General features: G+C 34.5%; 1 protein-coding gene across 1 annotated transcript in view; it reads right to left on the reverse strand.

Moving 5' to 3' along the window:
• The window catches only part of LOC129225753 (G protein-activated inward rectifier potassium channel 3-like), a 77,726-nt gene that overhangs the window by 33,453 nt on the left and 18,470 nt on the right, over positions 1-25,803 (reverse strand). The window contains exons 2-3 of the mRNA XM_054860252.1: positions 12,435-12,548; positions 5,950-6,094 (exon numbers count right to left, since the gene is read on the reverse strand). Of these exons, the coding sequence (XP_054716227.1) occupies positions 5,950-6,080 (131 nt within the window). The 5' untranslated portion in view covers positions 6,081-6,094; positions 12,435-12,548. The remainder of the gene's footprint in view (positions 1-5,949; positions 6,095-12,434; positions 12,549-25,803) is intronic.

Raw genomic sequence — 25,803 nt, forward strand, 5'->3', positions numbered from 1 at the left:
GGTGTTTCTAAAGGGGTCTTTTGCACCTTTTTGGGGGGAAATCATTGTTAATTTCGATGCAAACTCAAGTGGTGTTATAATTTGGCGGTCACTTGGCGATATATCGCCAGTCTTTTGGTTGCCAAGTTTTGTCGCCAACTTGGCGAAAAATTTGGCGATTTTTTTTTTTTTTTTTTAAATCTGCTTTCAATGTGGCCATTCTAGTGATATTTAAAGAGTTAGAGAGAGAATCCCATTAAAATTGCAATAATAGGGAAATAGCATTAAATTGGTGTAAAAGGAAGTCATGTGATGCACACATCAGCTCGTTACTTTATGATACTCAGGGAACTGTTCCAAAACATTTTGTAAGCAGCCAGACCAATCGCATGGGCCAAACATCCCGCTACACACAGTTAAAACGTCGCTCTGAGTACGAGCGAGACGCTATTATTCTTGCGCTTAAGCACTGAAAAATATCGTCTGCTTTCAAAAAGCAATATTGTTAAAGCAGAAAACCTAGTAAAAAAAAATGAAATAGGATTTCAGTGACACCCCGATTTTACGTCCCACGAATTTTCGTTTCCTACACATTTAACGTTTTTTCATCAAGTCCCATTTATCAGGTCCCCCAGTTATGCCTGCTAACTAGTGGTGCGACATCGGTGGCAAAACATCGATGTTTCAGAACATCGATGTTGGAAATTAAAACATCGATGGTATTGATATATTGACCAAAAGACATCGATGTTTCTGAACATCGATGTTTTAAAACATCGACCGTTTTGTCAATGTTTAACATACATTTTTTAGTATACTACACTACAAACTTACACAGATGATAATCTCTAACAAATGTTTCTTAATGGATCAGGGCATTGCGTCTAATTTAAGCAATACAAAAGAATACGAACCTCACGAATGTATTGAAACTACTGAACTGCAAATCATAAATACAATTTAATAGGAATAATTTCGCAACATCTTGGTACTATAATAAGACAAAAAAATGATAAGACATGCAACAATTAATACAAACTAGTTAAATCTGCGAAAAAATATATCATAGCACTTACATTCAGTTGTATGATGAGAAAGAGTTGTGCAAATTATATTAAAAGTACAAAATTAATTCTGACAATTATTATTAAGAGCAAGAAATATGTTTTGAACTGTTAGTGCAAAAAAGTTAAACACAAATTGTGAGTAATTGGTGGACGGCTTATTGAGGGTAGACGCAGTGGCGGATACGAGTGAGGGGGTCATAACACCCCCCCCCCCCCCCACCCGCAACAGTATTTGAATGTTTGCTCGAAAAAATAAAAAACTTGATCGAAACCATAGGAAGTGTATACAAGGAGGAGGAGGGGGGATCATGACACCCTCCTCTTATCAAAATCTGCGACAATACTTTGTAATCTGTTTCAAGGTTCATTGCATTTAAGAAGTAAAAATGACTGCTTGAAAAAAAAAAAAAAAGCCGGACCGAAACCATAATAAGAAACAGTAAATAGTTCTCGATTTTTTTAGGGGGGGGGGTATATACTGTTACTTTTCTATTTATACCATATGTATTTAAAATATGTAGACAGTAAAAATAGCTTTTCTCGAGACAGTTAGTCTGCGGCGCTGAGTTCAGGAGCCAGTATAATGAAAAGTAATAAAGAAGGTCTGACGCCCGTTTGCTTTTATAAGCAACAAATTTAATCAACGATAGTTTTTGTAAAACCATATCCAAAGCTTCAGGCATCGCTTCAATCGATAAAACATTTGAGTCCATAAATGTTTTTTTTTTTTCTGTAAAGTCTCTATAGATTAGAATTTCTTTCTGTTATAATTTTTAGATAGTTCAGTTTTTAGTCGCGCGGCTCAGTTTATTTTTAAATGTGCTGTAAATAGTTTATTAGTTTAAATCAGTGTTTAGGATTTATTATCGTGCAAGAAATGTAAACTTTGAGTGTCGTGTTAGCGCAAAACCTCATTATACATAGGTTCTCGTAGTGGTGCCCACCTAGGCAGTGGCGGATACAAGGAGAGGGTCATAGGGGTCATGACCCCCTCCCTAAAACGTCGACATTGTTATCCGTTCGCATTGTATTCAAACACTTTATGGATAAAATGTAAATAATTTCCGTTTTTGTTTCAGTTTTTAAATTATTTTTACAAGTAAATACTTGAAATACTTCTTCTTTTAATTGTCTATAAAATTTATTCGTGAGGTTTTTGTCCTATAAGGTGCCATATCCCTGACCGATGTGGTATTTTTTAAACACCTAAGCAGTTTCAGAAATTTTTCTTACCAAAAACCATAAGTTTAATCATGGAGGAGGGGTGAGGGTCACTCTTTAGCATGAGCCCCCTAAAATGTTAGTCTGTATCCGCCCCTGGGTAGATGATAAGTAACCCCCAATATTTGGTGTTAAAGCGCATATCTCTTTTCGCTGACTATTCCACCAGGCAGAGAAAAAACTCCTTCCAATGAAACATAAGTCGCCGTCACTATCAAATACTGCGGCACAACTTTTAACAGTTCTGAATTAGTACTAGTGGTGCGACATCGATGGCAAAACATCGATGTTTCAGAACATCGATGTTGGAAATTAAAACATCGATGGTATTGATATATCGACCAAAAAACATCGATGTTTCTGAACATCGATGTTTTAAAACATCGATCGTTTTGTCAATATTTAACATACATTTTTTAGTATACTACACTACAAACTTACATAGATGATAATCTCTAACAAATGTTTCCTAATGGATCAGGACATTGCGTCTAATTTAAGCAATACAAAAGAATACGAACCCCACGAATATATTGAAACTACTGAACTGCAAATCATAAATACAATTTAATAGGAATAATTTCGCAACATCTTGGTACTATAATAAGACAAAAAATGATAAGACATGCAACAATTGATACAAACTAGTTAAATCTGCGAAAAAATATATCATAGCACTTACATTCAGTTGTATGATGAGAAAGAGTTGTGCAAATTATATTAAAAGTACAAAATTAATTCTGACAAGTATTATTAAGAGCAAGAAATATGTTTTGAACTGTTAGTGCAAAAAAGTTAAACACAAATTGTGAGTAATTGGTGGATGGCTCATTGAGGGTAGACGCAGTGGTGGATACGAGTGAGGGGGTCATAACACCCCCCCCCCCCGCAACAGTATTTGAATGTTTGCTCGAAAAAATAAAAAACTTGATCGAAACCATAAGAAGTGTATACAAAGAGGAGGAGGGGGGATCATGACACCCTCCTCTTATCAAAATCTGCGACAATACTTTGTAATCTGTTTCAAGGTTCATTGCATTTGAGAAGTGAAAATGACTGCTTGAAAAAAAAAAAAAAAAGCCGGACCGAAACCATAATAAGAAACAATAAATAGTTCTCGATTTTTTTTTTTGGGGGGGGGGGGTATATACTGTCACTTTTATATTTATAGCATATGTATTTAAAATATGTAGACATTAAAAATAGCTTTTCTCGAGACAGTTAGTCTGCGGCGCTGAGTTCAGGAGCCAGTATAATGAAAAGTAATAAAGAAGGTCTGACGCCCGTTTGCTTTTATAAGCAACAAATTTAATCAACGATAGTTTTTGTAAAACCATATCCAAAGCTTCAGGCATCGCTTCAATTGATAAAACATTTGAGTCCATAAATGTTTTTTTTTTTTTTTCTGTAAAGTCTCTATAGATTAGAATTTCTTTCTGTTATAATTTTTAGATAGTTCAGTTTTTAGTCGTGCGGCTCAGTTTATTTTTAAATGTGCTGTAAATAGTTTATTAGTTTAAATCAGTGTTTAGGATTTATTATCGTGCAAGAAATGTAAACTTTGAGTGTCGTGCTAACGCAAAACCTCATTATACATAGGTTCTTGTAGTGGTGCCCACCTAGGCAGTAGCGGATATAAGGAGAGGGTCATAGGGGTCATGACCTCCTCCCTAAAACGTCGACAATATTATCCGTTCGCATTGTATTCAAACACTTTATGGATAAAATGTAAATAATTTCCGTTTTTGTTTCAGTTTTTGAATTATTTTTACAAGTAAATACTTGAAATACTTCTTCTTTTAATTGTCTATAAAATTTATTCGTGAGGTTTTTGTCCTATTAGGTGCCATATCCCTGACCGATGTGGTATTTTTTAAACACCTAAGCAGTTGCAGAAATTTTTCTTACCAAAAACCGTAAGTTTATTCATGGAGGAGGGGTGAGGGTCACTCTTTAGCATGAGCCCCCTAAAATGTTAGTCTGTATCCGCCACCCTGGGTAGACAATAAGTAACCCCCAATTTTTGGTGTTTAAGCGCATTTCTCTTTTCGCTGACTATTCCACCAGGCAGAGAAAAAACTCCTTCCGATGAAACATAAGTCGCCATCACTATCAAATACTTCGACACAACTTTTAACAGTTCTGAATTAGTACAGTTATAATATTCACCGTAGTAATATATAGGATTCTCCTTTAGTTTAAAAATTGGAGTCTTAGAATCGACTGCAAGAACTGGCAACAGATTACCATTGTCGAGTTCTTCCAATAGCTTTGGCCTCTTCCTCACCCTCCAGTTATCTTTTACCATCTTGTAGTGATCTTTCCAAAAATCATCCTTTACACAGAAAAATCGATATTTTTAAATGCGCGCAAATAAATGACATTTTTGGAGCAATTCCATGCGTAAATTTAATTACCTAGCGAGAAAATTGGAGCAAATTTTACTGTAATTTTTAATTATAATACAAAAACATCAACGTCGAAAAAAACATCGATGTTCCGAAAACATCGAATGTAAAACATCGATGTTTTAGCAAAAACATCAATGTTTCCAAAACATCGACATCGATGTTGCACCCCTACTGCTAACTTAGTCCGAGAGCCAAATTTCAAGAGTACAGAATGTACGCAAAAACAGTGAAAACTTGACTTATGTTCTGAGAGCTGATTTTTCACGCGCTCGTGCTCACAGCGACGTTTTAACTGTGTCTGGCGTGATGTTTGGCCAGTGCGATTAGTCTGGCAGCTTACAAAATGCATTGGAATAGTTTCCTGAGTATCATAATATAAAAATTGAGACTTAGAAAATAAGTACTATAAGGTTGCGCCACTGGCAGCCATTAGTGCCCACGGGACGTGTCTGGCAGTTTGGTAGGTTGTTTTAACTGTGTCTAGCGGGATGTTTGGCCCATGCGATTGGTCTGGCAGCTTACAAAATGTTTTGGAATAGCTCCCTGAGCATCATAATATAAAAATTGAGACTTAGAAAATAACTTAGGTTAGCACTGTTTTTTCGTACATTCAGTACCCAGTACCTGCAAATTGGCCCTCGGTCCAAGTTAATAAACACGCGTACGTTCAAAGTACATGCTAACTCTATTCTGTCCTACATATTTTTTTACTTAGAAAATAAGTTAGGTCTGGCGGCCCTGGGCTCTTGGACTATACCAGTAAAACAGTTAAATTACCGGATCCAGTTGAGCATTGTCAAAATAAAGCATTTCCCTGGATGTCAAACGTTATCAAAAAATATTATCAAATGAAAAATGATCATGTCATGGCTAAGGCCCCTACGAGCCGGCGCATCAGCTTAAGATCAGCCATTTTAAATCGGAGCGCGTGTTTGAGTGGTTGTCTTTTCTGGCGAGTTATCGTGTTTGGTGATTGTTCACTGCGAGCGATTATTAGCTACACGTGAATTGTTTATTAAATAAAATATTATTTACGGTAAATTTGGTGAAATACGAAACTTTGCTGTAGTAACTCTAGCTCCGCAACAATGAAAAATCCGATCCAAAATGGCTGAACTTAAGCTGATGCGTCGGCCTATCTATATAGCGGCTCTAGTCATGGCGCGAGTTTCATTGTTGGTGATGTCAGCGTTACCCGATCATTATCTATTATGTATATGAGAATATTAGAGAAGGTTTTTGCTGTTTCACCTTTCTTCTTTTGTCCCCACCTGTGAGTATTTTCTCCCACCATGGATGCTGAAGACATGGATATAGCGTCCAGATCTTGTTGTTGCTTAGCACGGTTCTCTTCTGGCAACATTTCTTGCCACGCTCCATTGTCTGGGTCAAAGTATTTCATTTCGAGCTTCAAAACTGAAAAATAAATAAATAAATGCATTGAAGTAAGTAATTAATACGTTTTGTTTGCAGGCCTGAAGTTCATTCTATGTGCTTCAAAGACAAAAAGCTAAACTTCCAAAAATTTGTTCCTTCGTTATTCTTCTCTTCTTTTTTTTTCTGTCCTTTTCTGGCACATTTTTCGAGCTCGTTTTTCCGCATCAGTAATAGCTTTGGATAATTTAATGGACAAAAACTGATGTACCATCAGAAAGAACTAATAGTTCTTAAACGATATTTGTTTTGAATTTTCAACTGTAATTTACCGATTTTTGAGAATACTTCTCGAAATTTAAACAAAAAGTCAAAGTAAAATTCCTACATTCGAGATTCCAATTCTGAAATTCTGCTATGTTTTTGTTACTTTTTCATGAAATAATTTAGAAATTTTGCACTCAAAACCGTCAAAAATCACTTTCACGAAATTTACTTCTTACTTATTTATTTCATTTTTGATATGTTCGAAGATTTAAATACGAGAGATTTCCCACTTTTTTTTCTCCTATCTCCTATTTGTTTTGCGTGTCTTATAGTCTTATTTTCTGGATTTTTCATCTCCCCCACCCCCTTTAATGTTTTATAAACATTTTATTTTACTTACGTTATAGAAATATCTGGTGTGCGTTTACTTGTGATTGCTACTAAACGAACACCACTATTGTTCATAAATTTAATTTATGAGTCATCTTACGTGAACTAACTTAATTTTTCAAATCGTCCCCATCCGACCATCTATGATTTTAATGCAATTTTATAGAGCTTATGAAATTAACATACGTATATGCAAATTTTCAGCTTCCAACGGGTCCAAATCCTACGGGTCTTGTATCCCTCAAATAAATGGCACCGAATTGTTGGAGTAGCATTGTGAAACGAATTGCTACGTTTAGGATAAATTTGTAGAAAATCTTACTTCACTAGACACCTGAAATTTCGGGAGTATAGAGTATTTTGTTGTGAATACATTCTGCAATTTTTGTGTGAGTTACTTTTTGTGTTTGCACATGCTTTTGTGTAACACACTATCAAGGGTTGATCCGGTTTGCCCGAGATTAAAATGAGATTAATGAGGCAAAAATTAGAAGAATTAAAAAGTTTGTAAAACAGCAATTTGGATTAAATGTCTTCTTAACACTTAGTAGGGTAAATTAAGATCAGTGTAAATTAACTATTAGCCAAAATAAATTAAAAGGAATTTTTTTTATCACAATTAAACAAAAAACCTTAATGAATTTACGTCAGAAAAATCAAATTAGAAACAACATAAATTGAAATTAAATTATGAAACAAATGTAAAAATATTAATCGTGCTAACGTAACTTAAAATACAGAAAAAAAAAACAAAAACAAGTTCTGTTAAGAGTTTACCTGCGTGCCAGGCACGGATCCAGGGATCCAGAGTGTGTGTGTGTGGGGCAGGGTAAGAGGGGGGGGGTCATGGAGTCTCCTTGAAGTGACCAAAGATAGCCTAAAGCTGCATTTTAGGGGCATTTATTTCGAAAAATTGCCTCCGAGCCCCTACTGAAGCCCGAAAATTATACTTATGACCTGATTTCGTACCGGAAATGACCCCCTCCAAAACGACATTTACTAAAATTAAACAGAAATAGTTCTTTAATTCACCTTTGTTTCACTAACAGTTTTGCAATTTTAATCCCATTTTTGTTAAAATCAAACAGCATGACTAATAATTATTTCAGCTTGAAGTCTTTGGGTTAGTATGTTTAATTTAATGCATTTTTCATAAATTTAGCATATGTCATTAAAAAGGATCAGAATATGTTTACCGGAGATTGCTTTAGATTGTGCTTTCTTCTGAACATTTATGATTATTACCAAGAACACATGTCACTGTCAGAGCCTTGCGGGTATAGCTAGCACTGTTTATATGCATCAATATCCTACCAATAACAAATGCATTTTTACAGTCTGAAAACTTTGCCAGCAAAAAATATCCACAACCAAAAATCTTTTTGAACAGTTTTTTTATCTGATGCTAAATTTTCTCTGAAAATGAATGTATGTACTATACGCTCTAGGCCCGATTTAGAAATTTTAGAACTGTAAGCATAACAATCCATTGAATTGCACAATCGGACATCGTTTTGTCACTGCAGAGGTTCCCAACCCCACAAAAGCAATAGCGCACTCTCAAAAAAAAAAAAAAAAAGAAAGGAAAAAAAAAAAAAGAAAATTAAGTTGAATTCTGAAATTTTGGATTCAAATTATGTTTTTCGCAATCACGAGTTGCGACAGGGCATTACTCATTGGGGCTATTGTTTCTAGAAACAGTTCCTGTCCCCCCAAGCCTACACCTCCTCCTGGGCGGTTACGTGTGCATAGTTGTGTGTGTGTGTGCAGGCGTGTGTGTGCGTGCGTAGATCTGTGTGTATGCACGTAGGCGTGTGTGTATGTGTGTAAAGGCTTGTATGTATGAGCGTGTGTGTGTGTGTGTATGTGTGTGTGTATGTGTGTGTGTATGAGCGCGCGTGTGTGTAGGACATGGACGCCCCTGACCAGGAGAAACGGATTCCAGGAGGCAGTGCTCGGAGCCGTGCCTGCAGAGGCCGGTGGGCGGTGGTGCTGGTGTCCCTGGTCCAAACTGAAAAAGGAACCAAACGCCAAGGACGGTGAAATGAAAGCAATAAGCAATCGTGATTGCTCAAAAAAAAAAAAAAAAAAGCAGATGTCCCCCCCCCCGGAAAAAAGTGATGCAGGCTGCATCCCTAATTTTCTTCGGGTTGAGCCAATCGATAATGGTCTCACTCCATGGATGAAGTTAGTTTTAAACTGATGCCAGCAATAACAATTAAATTTTTAAACTTACACTTGAGCTTACATTTAAATCAGGCCCTGTATATGCTAACAAAAAGTTGATCCTGTCGCAGAAAAAGAGCGATAAATTATTGACCAAAAAATAAATTCTTTGCTTGTAACAGCACTTCTTAACCTTTTATACCCGCGGTCCGGTAAAATCAGTGAAAAAAAAAAAAAAAAAAAAAATCGCAGACGGGTATTTTTTTTCCTTAAAAAAAAAAAAACTTTACTGGGTATTTAAAACTGCTAAATAAGCCAATAGTAATTTTTCATTGGGATTTAATTATAACAGTATGCAAAGCAGCTACTGGAGTAATTACCTATAAGCAAATATAGCAAATATACATTTAAAATAAAATCAGAGAACGTTTGAAAAAAAAAAGCAAATTTAGTGCAGTCTTTGAAAATAAATAAATAAATATAAAAAAAAAATAAAAAAATGCGAGACGTAACAAGTGATAAAGAACATTTCAGTTTTTCCAACCTTAAAAGTCAAAACTATGGATTCTAAGTCTTAAAATAATAGCTATTACGTACAAAAAATTTTGTCGTTAATTTCTTTTTAATTAAAGCATTTTTCTTAAAAATGCTGACTATAATATGGAAATAATCTGGCACCGATCTAAGTTTTCCGCGGACCGTTGATACCTCAAATAACCAGCTGTTGGGAATCGCTGTTCTGAAATGTAACTGTTTCGTAACTAGGCGTGACTTAAGTTTATTTCAAATAAAAAAACGTAGAAAGAAGTTTGAGAGTACGAATAAAAATACGGGAAAGTGGATCATCTTGAACATATTAGGCACCTTGAACAACTAGTACTTATTTGTTTTATTTTTTTATACTAGATTTCATTATTGTTTTGTATACTAGAACTAAGTGTTTAAGTCATCTTATGTCTTGTTCAGTTTCCATAAGTACTGCCTGTGCGGCAGATTCTTTTAAAAATCTGACGATTTACAAGTAAGTTTTCATTGATTTTAATTTCATCTTCATTAATGTGCTTTTAATCGTTTTCGTTAATTAAACAGAATGTATAATCTAATCTTCTCTGTCCCACCCTTAACTGATGTGGTATATCTTTGATATACGTAAATGTGAGGTGGAGTGTATGTAACCCTAACATTCTCTGTCTTGTGCATTCCACAAAATCTTGTACATAAAAGTAAAAAAATCTCGAATGATATCCTTATATTCTTCATATAAGTACAACCGAAATAAATCACAACGCAAACATACAAAGCTATGTATGTAAACATTACGAAATGTTTGAATACAAAAGTCGAATCCTTCTGGAATGTAATAAGAAACTCCACCTCACCAGGTTAAATTTAATACTTCGATTATTATTACGATTTTTCCAAGCAATTTTAAAATTCCTGTCAGTGGAGCCTTTTGAACCACATTAAACTGGGCAGTTAGTACATTTATACAACCTGCAGGATTATTAAAGTTGTTTTTTATTTCTTAATACAGTGGCCACCGTTTACATGAATCACATTTGTTCTAAGCAATTTTGATGCCTTAAAGTGGCTGATTCAATAAAACGGCTAATTCAATAGAGCTGGATTTTATTCTGTTTTTGACAATTTGATTCCATTAAAGCGACTGATTCAATAAATCACTGATTCAATTAACCGGCGTCCACTGTATATGGTAAAGGATAATGTTTACTTGTTTATCTGATTTGTTAATTTTATTATATAGTCCACGGTAGATAAACAATATACACAAGTAATTAGATTTACGAATGAAAACTCAAAGGATTTGAAAGTAGTCATTTAAATAATGTAAATTTGAACCAATATTAAAATTAATTAAAACATAACAAATAAATGCATAAAAGTTGTTCAAAATATCACTTTATTAATGAAAAATTTAATATTTTTGAAAGTTCAAAGTATAAAAAAAGTTAAACTCTTTCAAAATATGTGAAACTATTTGACTCATAAAAGTAGGTTATCATTTGAAGTCGAACAATTAAATAAGTTACGATCTGAATTAATTTTATAAGCAATGAATTAATTTTGGATTAACCTATTGAATTTTGAGTTTATTTAATTGTTTTGAATGAATTTTCAACGAAGCTTCATATGACTTAAGGGAGAAAACCAGTTTAGAAGGCCGAAATTTTAGTGTTTTTCGTGATTTTTTTTTTACAAGAAAGAAATAATCCGAATTTCTTTAAACTTGAATGATATTTTATTCATCTTTTGAAGTACACCTTGTAATTTTTTGAAGTCATTTCCACCAGAATTAGTGGAGTTAGAAGCTGATGTCCATGGGCGGTCGCTATCAGAGCTTGTTGCTGGTGTGTATTACCGATGCCACAATTTTTGTCTTTAATCATTACAATTTTTCGTTCTCTTAAACAACATATTTCTCTAGAATGTGAACCTAATTGTGATCAAAAAAGTTGAAAATTGAACGTTTTGGAGGTGTTTCATTACAATGTTATGTTTTTCTTCCATTTTTTTAACACTTCTTACATTAAAAAATATTTTATTAATAATATCATCAAAGAGTTAGGTTTATATAGAGTATAATTGAATAAAGAATATTCACACAAATTTTCAGAACAATTGGCCAAAATCTGTTTCAGCTAGAATGCACACCAGTTGAAAGAAAGTTGTTTCGAGAAAAACGCCTTTGATAAAACAAAAATGATGCGAATATTTTCGAATCTCCAGTCACTTTAAGTGCTTATAGCATCGGAACTAATAAGAATTTTTCAGTATAATTTTGGCACATATTCTTGAATAACTTTACTAACATTTTATGTCATTTAAAAAAAAGTGGATTTTTTAACCGGTCTAAAACTGGTTCCCCCTTAATATATAAATAAACATTACAATGATTTTACCAACTTTTGAAAAACTTGCCATTTTGCGCAAAAATATGCAGACATCAAGGTGTTTAATTCAGTTGGACGTTGCTATCTTGAAATGAAATGGTTGAAATAGATTTTTTGGGTTTTAAGTTTAGATCCACCCTCCTCATTTAAAACTTATACAACTCTATAGCGTTAGACACAAAGATCATTCGAACTACTACTAAGATATAAGCGTTTGTTTTGATGGAACTTGTATGTTGCGCATTGCTTGGTTGGTTTCCAGTTTTACTGCTGCGTAAGAATCAGAGAGGATTTTAGTGCTTGATTACTGCAGCTATTTGGTTGTAAATCTTTCATGCCACTGCTATTTATTTCCCTCATGAGGATTTTAACAATATTACTCGGACGTAAAAGCAGAATAATATTCGATGAAATCAAACTGTACAACAGGAAGGTTTCCATTTGAAATTATGAAACGAAGATATTGTATGTTTTATTCCCTTTCTTTTTCGTATGGTTAAAACAAGATTTATGCTCTTGCTTTTCTTCCACCTAGACTGTGAATTTTCTTTTTTTGTGATTTATGTTACAATGTTTTTGTCTTCCCTTTTTTTATTTTTTACTTGTGTTACTACAGAGATTACAATTTGTATTTTCTTCCTACTTACCTAGTCGGAAAATAAACAGTCGTTAAGTTAGAATGGCCCAGTAGCGTGTTTTCGTTGAGGTTATCTCAGTCCAAGGACTACATTGAAGAAAAGGCTGGCAAGCTTACTTTTCACCTATGGGGAAAAGAAAAATATAATTACCGCGTCCAAAATATGCGGGAAAAGTTTGTTGATGAAAACACCGAAGTGTGCCTGCATTTTTGTTATTTAATCCTAGAACTACAATACAAACCCATTTGTTAAACAACAAACGGGGGTAATATTTGCCCCCCCATGAGTTTTTCGCTCGTAAAATTGTTCTGACAGTTGTAATCTGAGTCGTAAGTACGCGATTTTTTTTTTTTTTTTTTTTTTGTGACGACTTGAATAGCTAAAAGTGCTGAAAACCCAGTTTTCCTGGGCAGATATCTGCTCTGGTTTGTAGTTCTAGGGTTAAAATACTATTTGTTTCATTCAGTATACAATGTTGCATTTACTGTACAACAAATAACAAGCAATTTGGTTTTTTTTTTTTCAGTTAAAAAATGACGAACTTTTACAAAATGACTTTTGTAAGAGGTTTAAGAAGCGAAATTTTTCATTTCGCAAATTCTTATGTTAAATGATCCCTGAATCCAAATATGACCACCGTTTCTGCCCTCCCCTCCTCACCACGTCCCACTTTTTGGAAATGGAATCCTTCAATTTTTTTTCAGTTTTCGACAGTTTCAAAGCTATTATTTTTATTTGGGTAGGAAGAGAACATATTAACCATTAAACATTCATCTGAGGAGATAAAGAGGTAGGAAGTTAAAAAGTATGAGCATTTGGAGTAAATTAGGGGAATCATGGGGTATTTCAGCCTCTAATACTTTGAAAATTATCAAAACCGATTTTTTTTCCCTACAGGTTTGTTTAATGACTTTTCGCTAAGATTTTGGCATCGTTAGAGTGTAGGACACACTGCTATCAGAAACATTTCTTTAACTGCTTGTTTTAATTGAAATTCCATTAAAATGTTAAAATGATCTACGGTACAGTGACATTTATGTAACTTGACCACTTGAGGTGAAGTATTTTAATTATCAACTAAGACAAGTAAGCAACTTATAGAGGTTGATAAATATGATATAGGACTAATTCTGAACGTGACAAAAGAGTAGGTGGTAAACTTAAAGGTTTTATACTGTATTGCCAAGTAAAAAATTTTTATGTATTTTTAACTGAACATGAAGGCAAATACTGCCGTGTGCAGGTAAAGGGCAGTAACTGCAAATTCTTCTTCTTTTTTTTTTTTTTTTTTTTTTTTTGCATTTTTGTCATCATTTGTACGTTATCTTTATTGTGCAAGTTCGCTTATTTGGTTTCCGCTGAAAAAAAGGAGCGAAAAAAACGTCTAATTCCTACATTTCTGCAGATACTGCCGTTACCTCCACACGGCAGTATGCTCATGCAAAGTTCGTCACTAGGTTATAGAGTAAGAAATTGTTATTTTCTATAACATCGCCAATTTATTTCTACTTTACACTCTTGCCGTAATTTGCTATTTATTTTGTATTCTAATTATTAAATGTTTCGAAGAAGAGGGACTTATTCCATTTTTTTTTTAATATATAGATTTCTATCTGCAGAGCAGCTTTTTAAGCTTCCTTTTGCATATGATCCAATTTTAAAATATGGCTGAGGTTGTAAAGGAAAAAGGGGGTAATATTAGGGCTACCCCTCGGAAGGTAATCTGAATTGGGAAGGTAGACGGCAGTATCTGCAGAAATGAGTTTTCAAGATAGCTGAAGAAACGCATTTTGGATTCAATGCTAATGGAGAAATTTCGGAATTAGACATTTTTTTCGCACTTTTTGTTCAGTGGAATCCAAATATACGAGCTTGTACAATAAAGCTAACACACAATAGATGACAAAATTGGAATAAAATGAAAATGCAAAATTTGCAATTATAGTCCCATGGCAGTAACATCGTTTTTTTCCCTCAAACGTGAAGTTTTAACAAGTAATCATTTTAAATCAGTGATGTAATTATTCTCGTTTTGCTACCAAGTGTTTAAATTTTCAATCCTGGATCGGTAAAAACCAATCGATTTTAGAACAAAATATCTGAAAATAGCATATTGGATATCAGAAAAAGGTACAAACTTTTTGCCTCATAAAGACCGGAATGAATGGAAATCAGATGGTACAATGTCGGGCGAGTTTATTCCGGCGATTGTCAACAGAAAAAGCATGTTTTGGAAATATGATTATGCACGACTGCATTACTGGAAACGGAACAGGAAAAAAGTAATTTAATGTGGTGGGTTGCCCTCCCAACCGTACTCACCCGACATTACACCATCCGATTTCGCTTTAATCCGATCGCTATGCAACAAGAAAGTGAAAAATTGCCTGTCATCCAAAATGCCAGACTTCAGATAATATGCTCCAAATCCAATTGATTTTTTTAAATCGATCCGAAATTGAAAATTTGCATTTTGCATGGTAAAATGTTGCTAATAACTAGATTTGCCAGATTTCTGAAATGGTCAACTGGGACAACGGAATACTCCCCCCCCCCCCATCGCCGTAGCTATTCAAAAAGGTTCACACCTATTGCTATGAATAATTAATTATTAACCTAAACCAGCGGTAATAATAAATGATGCAAGCAGATAAATTTAAGCATCTTGTTTCCCGCATGTTCATATTTATAACTTACTTAAGCAAGAAGAAACTCTTTGCATGAGGGATAAAAACTTGATCAATATTTACATGTACTTTTGGTCGGCAAGGACTTTTTTTAGAAAATCTATTTTAGTTTTAATTCTGTTCTAAAAATCTTCACAAGCTTATCAAATATTAATTTTACATGTTAATGTTACAAATGACTCTTCACAGTTAATTATTTTTAGACTCTTTTGTATCTATAATCAAAATTATCTTTTACCGGGACGTGAAGAAATCCGGCCGGGACACCGGGATTTTGCCTGAAAACTGGGACAGCCCCGGCCAAAACGGAACGTTTGGCAAGCGTACTAATAACCAGGGTACTTACATTAAAATTTAAAAAAAAAAAGATAATTAATTTGAATTCTGAAATTTTGAATTCAAATTAGGTTTTTCGCAATCACGAGTTGCGACAGGATCCTACTCATTGGGGGCTATTGTTTCTAGAAACAGCTCCTGTCCCCCTAAGCCTACCTCTCCTCCTGGGCGGTTACAGATGTATAGTTGTGTGTGTGCAGGTATGTGTAGGCGTGCGTGCATGTGTAGGCTTGTATGTGTGCGTAAACCTGTGTGTATGAGTTTAGACGTGTGTGTGTGTAAAGGCTTGTGTGTGTGTGTGTGTGTGTGTAGGACATGGACGCCCCTGACCTGGAGAAACGGAGAAGGGGGTAGTGCTCGGAGCCGCACCTGCACAGGCCGGTGGTGCTGGTCTCCCTGGTCCAAGCTGAAAAAGGAACCACAACATCAAGGACGGTCAAATGAAAGCAATAAGCAATCGTGATTGCTCAAAAAAAAAAAAAAAAAAAAAAAAAAACCACCTGTGACCCCCACTTCCCCCAATCAGCTCTAATTTGAATTCTGAAACTTAGAATTCAAATTATGTTTTTCGCAATCACGAGTTGCGGCAAGACCCTACTGGTTAGAGTTATTGTTTCTAGAAATGGCTCCCCCCCCCCCTCCAAGCATGTCCCTCCTCCTGGGTGGTTATGTGTGTATAGTTGTGTGTGTGTGTAGGCTTACGTGTGTGCACGTAGGCATGTGTGTGTGTAAAGGCATGCGCGCGTAGGCGAGTGTGTATGAGCATGCGTGTGTAGGACATGGACGCCACCACCCAGCAAAAGTGATTCCGGGGGACAGCGCTCAGGACCAGCCGCGCCGTCGCCGGTGGACGGTGGTGCTGCAGCCCTGGTCGAAGCCGAAAAAGGAACCACAACGCCAAGGACCGTCAAATGAGAACAATAAGCAATCGTGATTGTTCAAAAAAATCTGGTCCCCTAATATTTATTCTTTTGTACTTAGTTCTTGTTTCTGTTGCAACTTTTAAATATTCGTCATCACTTTTTGATAATTTACCACTGTCTATTGCATGTCTCGAATCGCAAATTTAAAAAAAAAGAATTTCAACCTGATACTATTTAATAAACAGCCTATGAAAAAAAATGTAATATCTGAATAATAATAATATAATTTAATCTCTGAAATCAAGAGAAAAATAGGAAATAAATTCACATACATTGATTAGCGAGTGTATAAAATATAACAAACATAAGTTAATAACTTCTGTTTTACTTCGTAAAATATTTTCACCTCAAATTTCTCAATGATATATTCCTCAAAAGCCCGATTAATCAGAAATAAAATAGAGCACGGATATTTATTTTGAAGAAAAAAACCCCCTCACCACATCCCTCCACATTTCACTTGTTCCTGTCACTAAAAGATAAGATAAAATACCGCAAAGCATCACGCTCAAGTTCACATATCATTAGGAATGTCTGTCTCCCTTGTTACCCTATTTTTCTTCTTTTTTTTAAAAAAACTGCTATATCGAGTAGCAAAATGAAATACACTGTAAAAACACTTTTTCCGAGGGCCTCAATTTTTGCGAGCTCGCCGTAACCACTAAAATTTCAGCCTCATAAAATATTTCATCTTGATATAAATCAGCTCTCGATTCTGTACATAAATCACCAGTGGATCAGTCCAAATAAAATCAAAAAATTTTCAAAAACTTTCTTACCGCACCATTTTAATTTTGATGAAATTTGTTAAGTACAGTGGTGGACAAAATTAGACTCAATTTTTTTTTTCTTTTGTTTCAATTACAACATGACTCAGTTTAAATTATTTTCATTGAAGTAAATATGAATAGTTGAAGAAATAGTTCTAAAATTAGTACATCTTATCAATTAAATTAAAAAATTCATAAAGTTAGAAAATTTGCAAATTTAGTATTTTATCATTACGTGAAACCTGGACAAAAGTATAAACTCAGAGGTAAAAAATCCAGGATTACAAGAAAGTTTCGTTCCAAAATGTTAATTTAACGACATAGAATGAATAAATGTTGCCATCAGTAATTGTTAAAAGTTTTGTTTTTGGAAATTAATGAGAAACATATAAATGCACCGCTGGACAAAATTATAAACTCATTTTTTTTTTCATTTTTTCAATCATAATTTAACTCAGTTAAAAAACGTTTTGTTCCAGTAAAGATAAATAACTGACTAAATAGTCCTAAATTCAGTATAACTCATAAACTTTATAAAATAAATAATTTAATTAAAAAAATCTCAACTTTAATATCTTTATAATACATGAAACCTGGACAAAAGTATCAACTCAAAAGTAAGAAACTCTGAAGTTAGGTAGAATTTTATTCAAATACTTAATCATTTAATATCCAAAAATGAACCAATGCTGAATTACAAAATTACAAATTTACAATGCTGCGTAAACACAATTATAACCTGACAAAATTTTATTTATTTATTTATTTTATTTTTTTTTTTTTTTTGAGTTTAATTAAGTTATATTTGCAATTACTTCAGTAAAACAAAAGATTAGATTTAGGAAAATGTAATTTTACTATTAACATGGATAAATTGAAAAAAAAAATCAATATTTGAAATGTTTTAAAAATTAACCCTGTATTAAATCTAGCCATTAGTGTAAACTACAAACTTTTAAAAACGAGTTGGGCCCTCAGTTTTCTGAATTACCTCGAATATGCGGCTGGGCATGTAGATTTCACAAGAGTTTCCAATAACTGCAGTGACATATGGTTCCATGCTGAAAGTATTGCCCTTTTTAATTCCTCTGTGGTTTGGTACTGGTGCCGATCATGATAAACTTTGCGAACCGTGGTCCCCCAAAGATTTTCAATAGGATTTAGATCCGGACTACGAGCTGGCCATTTGATAACTTTGATACAACAGCGCTTGAACCATTCTTTTGTACTTTTCGCTGTGTGTACACTCGCATTATCTTGCTAAAATAACCAGTTACCTCCAGGAATCAGATGAGCAAAAGGTAAGAGATTATCTTCCATTATTAATTGGTAATCTTCAGCGTTCTATCTTCCATTAAGAAATGCCAATCCTGCTTTACTATGCTGAGAGAGTTATTTATCTTTACTGGGACAAAAATTTTTTTTAACTGAGTTAAATTATGATTGAAAAAATGAGAAAGAAAAATGAGTTTATAATTTTGTCCAGCGGTGCATTTATATGTTTCTCATAAATTTCCAAAAACAAAACTTTTAGCCATTACTGATGGCAACATTTATTCATTCTATGGCGTTAAATTAACATTTTCGAACGAAACTTTCTCGCAATCCTGGATTTTTTACCTTTGAGTTTATACTTTTGTCCACGTTTCACGTAATAATAAAATATTAAATTTGAAAATTTTCTAATTTTATGAATTTTTTAATTTAATTGATAGATGTACTAATTTTAGAACTATTTCTTCAACTATTCATCTTTACTTCAATGAAAATAATTTAAACTGAGTCATGTTGTAATTGAAACAAAATAAAAAAAATTTGAGTCTATAATTTTGTCCACCATTGTAATATGCATCAATATTCTGCACTCCCAAACTGTCATATTTTTTTCTTGGAAAAATTTTATTCCTGAGATATGGCTATTTTTTTGCTCCGCGGATGAATTAAATTTGGCACCTTTAATCCTTTTTCTAAAAGATGTGAAAAATTTATTTAAATTAGTAAGAAGATTACAAACCTGTTATTGTAAAGCTGAAAAAATGAACTTTCATTTGTGCATTAAAAGAAACCATTTAAGTTAAGCCTAATTAGAACTATTCCGGGTTCAAAACATGGTTTAAAAAGTGTGGTTATCGTCATTTCAGGTCGAAAAAGTCATGAGAGACTAACAGTAAGAGGCTACTTTTTTTTTGTGGTTGTCAGTAATGCATTATAGAAGCACAGAAAAAAAAAAATGTCTGATGCTAGTAGTTCTTCCTTAAGAAAAAAATGTTTAAACTAAAGTAAAAATGAAAAATGGGCTTTTTCACTCAATTAAATTTGGTAAATATAGTTCAATGAAATTTGGTTGGATGGTATTTTGTTAGGTATTTATCCAGTTTACTTAGCCCCTTTTAAGAAGTGTTTAAAAGTTATCATTGTATTACTTTAAAGGCTTATATCTCTTTTACACCATAGATTAATAAGTTTTTGTTTCATTTTCAAATGCAACGTAACAGCTTCTTACTCTAGCGTTTTCAAGTTTTTATCATCTTACTCACGCGCCGTTTTTAAGGAGTGAAAAGCCCACTTATTAATTTTTTCTTAAGTTTAAGCAACTTTTTCATCATGGATGACTACTAGTATCGGATTATTTTTTCTGTGCTTTTAGTATGCATAACTACCAAAAAAAAAAGCCTCCTTCTGTAAGTTTCCCTTCGACATTTTTTAGGCTCGAAACGACGAAAATCGCACTTTTTTAGCCTTGATTTGGCCTCGGAAAATTTTCTAATCAGGCTTAATTGAAATCATTTTTTTTAATGCACATATAAAAGTACATTCTTTTAGCTTTACAATAAGAAATGGTCTACTGTCCTAATAGTTTAAACAAACTTACGGGAACTTTTAGAAAAAAGGATCAAAAATGCCAAATTTCATTCATCCACGGAACAAAAAAAAAAAATAAATAAATAAATAAATAAATAAATAAAATAAAAATAAAAATCCATATCTCAGAAATAAATTTTCCCAACAAAAATGTATTGCAGTTTCTGAGTACAGAATTCATAGCAAATTTTATCAAAATCAAAAATTGTACAGCATGGCCTATTTGTTGATAATGCCACGGAAATATAAGTTCTTTGCTTGAGGCACCTGGGGCCCTGCCCCTTATCCTCTGGTGTGGTATGTTGAAAGTTCCCCGGTTGGGGACATGGCTTTATTTTGGCGCAGAAGATGGTTGCGTGGATGTACGAGAGATGTGGCTTCCTCTAACGGGAGTACCATAATGGTTAGCCGAAGGCTCTTCAAAGTAAATTTCAACTAAAGTTCTTCTTTATTTAAATAAGTTTAAGTTTTTTTTTTTTTTTTCGCTTCCTACATATTTTTTTAAAGTTTTATACTTTTTTTTTCCCCGTGGGGGATTTCTAGGCTATTTGAATGAATAAAAATAAAATAAAATTAAGACAATGATAAAATGTTGATAAGAAATTTAAAAAGAAAATAGTGAAATGAAAATAGATAGGAGAATGCTCCCAGCCAGAGTGTAGCACAATAACTAGAGTCGAAACGAGGTATGAACCCGATAAGGGATTCACTCACCCCGTTTCGAAATTGAAACTAAGCTAGCAGAGCGCAAGGCCTGCGAGAATTTGCCGGATCCAATGGATCGTAATTTGGAAGGATGTTAAGTAGTGGATTGCCAACACGAGGGATGTTGTAGTGAAATCTCTTGGCGAGCTTTTTGCAAAAGTTGTGGAGCGTCGGGATGCCAACCTCTTCCACCAGCTTGTCCGTACGGACGTACCAGGGAGGGTCGCACGCCGCTCGAACCATCACTCTCTGCAAGTTCTCAACTCTGTTAAAGTTAGAGGTTGCAGAAGTCGCCCATATGGGCGCTCCATAGGTAATAATGGGTCTTAGGCAGGACTTATAAATGAGCAGTTTATTATCCGTTGATAAAACGCTTTTTTTGTGCAGGAGACAATTTAGTGGTTTTTTGGAAGTGAGGTACTTCTTGCGTACCTCTTCAATGTGAGGTCGCCAGGTTAAATTACGGTCGAAAGTTATGCCTAAATATTTCGCCCGCTGAGACCAATCAATCGGGTCGGTATAAAGATGTAGTTTAATAGGAGGGAGCTCAGTTCTTGTAAAAAAGCAGGTAGCTATACTTTTGTTGGCATTAACTTTGATTTTCCAATTCCTTAGCCAGATATCTAGATGTGTTAAGTGGTTTTGAATTGCTGAAAAGGCTTGATAAAGTCCCTGAGCGGAGGCTAGTATGCAGGTGTCATCTGCATAAATGGCAAGATGCGTGTTGTCCATGTGTGGGATATCGTTTGAGAAAATTGAGTAAAGAGTTGGGCCTAAGAGGCTGCCTTGGGGGGGGGGGGGAGGCACCCCGGCCCGTATGTGTCTAGGTGTTGAGAGAGTTTCTCTCACTCGAACGATAAAGTGCCTATTCATAAGATAGGAGCTGATAATGTTTATGAGTGCATGAGGTAACCCAAGGCGTATAAGTTTTTAAATTAGCGCATCAATCCAAACCCTATCGAATGCCTTCGCTATGTCAAGGAAAAGCCCGATGGTTTTCTGATGATTTTTTTCAGCCTCTCTGATTAGTTCTGTGACTCGAAGTAGTTGGTGGTTTGTAGAGTACTTCCTGCGGAAGCCGAATTGTTCAGCTTGTATGATGTTGTGATCCGCAAGAAAGTCAAGAAGTTTATTGAGAATGCAGAATTCAGTAATTTTGGGAGAGAGCAGAGAGCAAGCTGATTGGTCGGTATTCCGACGGTTCCGCTGTTCTCTTTCCTTTTTTGGAATAGTGATTATTATAGCAGTTTTCCACTTCTGCGGAAAGTGACCCAACTCGAGTATTTTGTTGATGAGTTGGGTAATACAGAAAATAGTACGAATTGGCAGGTTTTTAATTAGAGAGTTGGTGATTCTATCAAGGCCTGGGCTTTTCTTTTTCTTACACTTTTTGACATAGCTTAGAACATCTGAGGGCTTAATCTGAAGGGTGTTGCTAGCGTGTGGAGTTGTGAAGTAATTGTGTAGTGTGATGTTAACAAGTGATTCAGTATCGTCATGTCTGGTGTTGTTAGGTGTGAACTGCTGTTCGAAATGATCGGCAAAATGTTGATAATGACTCCGATAGAATGACCCCGATATCTTCATTTTCGCGAAAATTACTGCTCGCGAAAATAAATGCATTTACATGCCTTTAAGCCATAGTAACTAATTTCGACCTATAGCCACCATCAAAGCACGTTAATATGAACACCATCTCAAGTAATTCTTCAATTTTCTCCTATATTTTGGCATGACTAAGTTATGAATAAACGAAAGAAGAAAGTAAATGGAAAAGGTTGATTAATAAACTTTATTAATTTGTCTTTATTTGATTACTATTTAATCATTACTTCAATCAGTAATGAAAATTGAATTGAAATTATTTATATATCTTAACCCTTTGGACAATTGGACAATTTTTTGTACTTGTCAACATACTCTGCCGATTCTGATGATCCGAAAGCACAAGAACTTTATTCGGTTTTTCACCTTTTCATTTCATAATTTGCTGATTTTTTAAAAGTTGTTTTTCATGTTCAAAACCTTTGGTGTTTCTGAAAACATGAAGCTTTTTAATCTATGTTTCAACCATTTTTTTTCCTTGGGTCGATGTTTTATCAACGATGTTGGATCACTACTCAGTTTCCAGGTGAAAAACTTGAGCTTTGAACTGTAAGGATAATTTAGTGAAATTAACAGAACTAATAATATTATGATTTCCATTAAGAAGTAAAAGAAAGCAATTATTTCTTATTACTTCCCAAGGACGCCCCTCCCTTCAGGGATCCTGCATCGGCAACTTCTCGAACTGAAGTCCTGCTTTAGGCGAACTGCAATGAGGGGAGAAAGCTTCTAAAATTCCCCAGAAATTTTACGAAACTGAAATTTTAAAATTAAAATTTTGAACAACTCGTTTAAAGAAAAAAGTTCTTCCAACGGAAAAACCGAGGGTCTCCTTGGATATATTTCAGTTGTTTTGGATGAAATGCTGTGGCAGCTCCCCCCCCCCCCCAGCGTGCAAAAACGAGATATGTTGTAAGAAGTAAGTTAAAAAATCGATCGCCCTCTCCTTGAAACATTTCTGGATCCGTCCTTGTTACTTCCAGTATGAAAGGAAGAAGTAAGGTAAACACACCAGTAGTGGCCAGTGCTTAATACTGCTTCAATAGTGGTCACTTTAAGGTTTATATTTGAAAAAATAGGATTCCAAGTTTCCCAAAGGATTCAAACATGCAGACGGTAATACCAAAAAATTTTAAATCCATTTAAAGACCTGGAATCATATTTTTTCAAATATAAACCTTGAAATGGTCACTACTGAAGCACTAGCCACTACTGGCGCGTTTACCTTAATTTGACAATGTAGGAGTACAGCTGTCTAAATTCGTATAAAACTGACACAAAGCAAAAAAGAAATTATTGTTCATCAACGAATATCGATTATCGATAACGCTTCTGAAATAGGACTATTTGACTTCGGAAATATGAATTAAGATATGTCTTGTATAAAAGACCAAAAGTCAATCTCCTAGCAAATAATGCAACCGAAACATCAAAGCGGCAAGATGTTTTACACTGTTTTATTTATCTATTTACTTCCTGAAGACGGCTTGCCCTTAATCTTACGCAACTGTAGCTGTCACAAAACGATAACATTTTGAGATCACTCAAGTAAGACCAGTATCTCACATCTATGTTTTATCAAGTATATAAGTATTTGATGTTTTTTGTTAGAATGACATCGGAAAATTCAAAGACTAAAATTATCTGTAAATTCTAACTTTAACACACACGCCAACACTTTGAAGACCGCATATATATTGTTAACAGGAAGATTTTCACTTTCACAATTTATTATATTAGTGATGACTTCAGCGATAATTTATTTAGAAGGATTTTTTAAGGCGGGTAGAAAGAAAACCTCTCAAGTGTTTTTCGGTTACAGTTATAGAATGAAAGAAATTACTCTGTCCCAAATGATGCCTATGGGTGCCTATCTCCCCATAGGCGATGGGGCACCTTCTCCATGCTATGGAGCATCCCAAATTGAAAGCATCGCCCAAAATAAGATCAAAAACCTCTCAAACACCATCCCTAAAGATTTAAATGGCTCAGTCTGCGCCATGAACCCACGTGGGGTCGTGGGCATCTCTGGATTTTTGCTATACATTTGCCTCTTATTACAAATCCACGGCAATGATGACTTCAATCCAATTTTTTAAATTGCTTCGCTGACATGTGTAAGAAGTCATAAATATATTCCCGAAAATTTAAAAAAAAAAAGAAAGAATAAGTTAACTTATAGCTGTCTTTGAAAAAAAATCCTTCGTCGCAATTTTTCACTCCTTTATATTGCTATATTAATAATAAACTGAACCATTGTATATTTTAAACACATTTTTAATCCAAGTAGCAAAATTATAGTAGGGTAGACCGGGGCACGTTTATGCAGTGCTTTTTTTCCCAAAATGAGCTATAACTGGAGAGGTAACAGTCCTACCAGATTGATACTGCTCCCAGGCAAATATTCTCACAACTTTTTGAGCATCAGTCGAGCATCAATTTAGCATGCGAATAGGAAAATCTGTTTTCTACCAAGTTGATTAAATTTTGTGTTGAACGTTTTGAAGCCTACTGTAATCATACTTAGTTAAGAACAAATAAATATATCAAAATTAACAGAATTTTATAACTTTTTGAGAATTGTTTGTATGGACAGAAAAGTTATTATATATATATATATATATATATATATATATATATATATATATATATATATATATATATATATATATATATATATATATATATACTTTTTATTTCTTGCACGTTAAAAATAAATCCAAACTTACCGACGGGTCACGTTTACGCATTTTGATCGGGGCAAATTTATGCACGTTTTTACCGTGTCTTACTTCTAAACGTGTCCCGGACGCTCTGTACTGTACTATCCTGTCTCAAACTTTTGGCATGTGTGTTTGTGTCTGTGTGCTGGCATAAGTGTGTGGGTAGTTGTGTGTATGAATGTGTGTGTGGGGGGGGTGTATGTGTATGTGTGCGTAGGCATATGTGTTTGCGTCTGTGTGCAGGCATGAATGTGTGGGTAGTTGTGTGTATGTGTGTATGTTTTTGTGTGTGTATGTGAGGGTGTCTGTGTATGTATGCGTGTGTGTATGTGTTTGTGTATGTATGCGTGTGTGTATGTGTTTGTGTATGTGTGTAGTTGTGTATGTGTGTGCATGCGTGTGTGAGTGTAGTTGTGTATGTATGCGCGTGTGTGTACGACATGGATGCAACCTGGAGACGGCTTTCGCTATGTGAGGAGCCCGTCGACGGTGATGGTGCGGAGGGTAGCGTTGGGAAAAATCAAGACGCCAAAAACAGTCAAATGAAAACAATAATCAATCGTGATTGCTCAAAAAAAAAAAAAAAAAAAAAAAAAAAACAATGATGCTTCTAAGTTCAACTCTCCCCCTCCTTCCTAGGGTTCAAAGTGATTTTTTACCTAATTTCAAGGTTGTAGCTGCTGTGGGGTCTGGACACGGGACATAGACATACAGACATCTTTTCATGATTTCTTTGACTCTACTATTTTTAAAACATAGAGACAGAG

Source organism: Uloborus diversus, chromosome 7 (genome assembly GCF_026930045.1).
Source record: "Uloborus diversus isolate 005 chromosome 7, Udiv.v.3.1, whole genome shotgun sequence".
NCBI classification, from domain to species: domain Eukaryota; kingdom Metazoa; phylum Arthropoda; class Arachnida; order Araneae; family Uloboridae; genus Uloborus; species Uloborus diversus.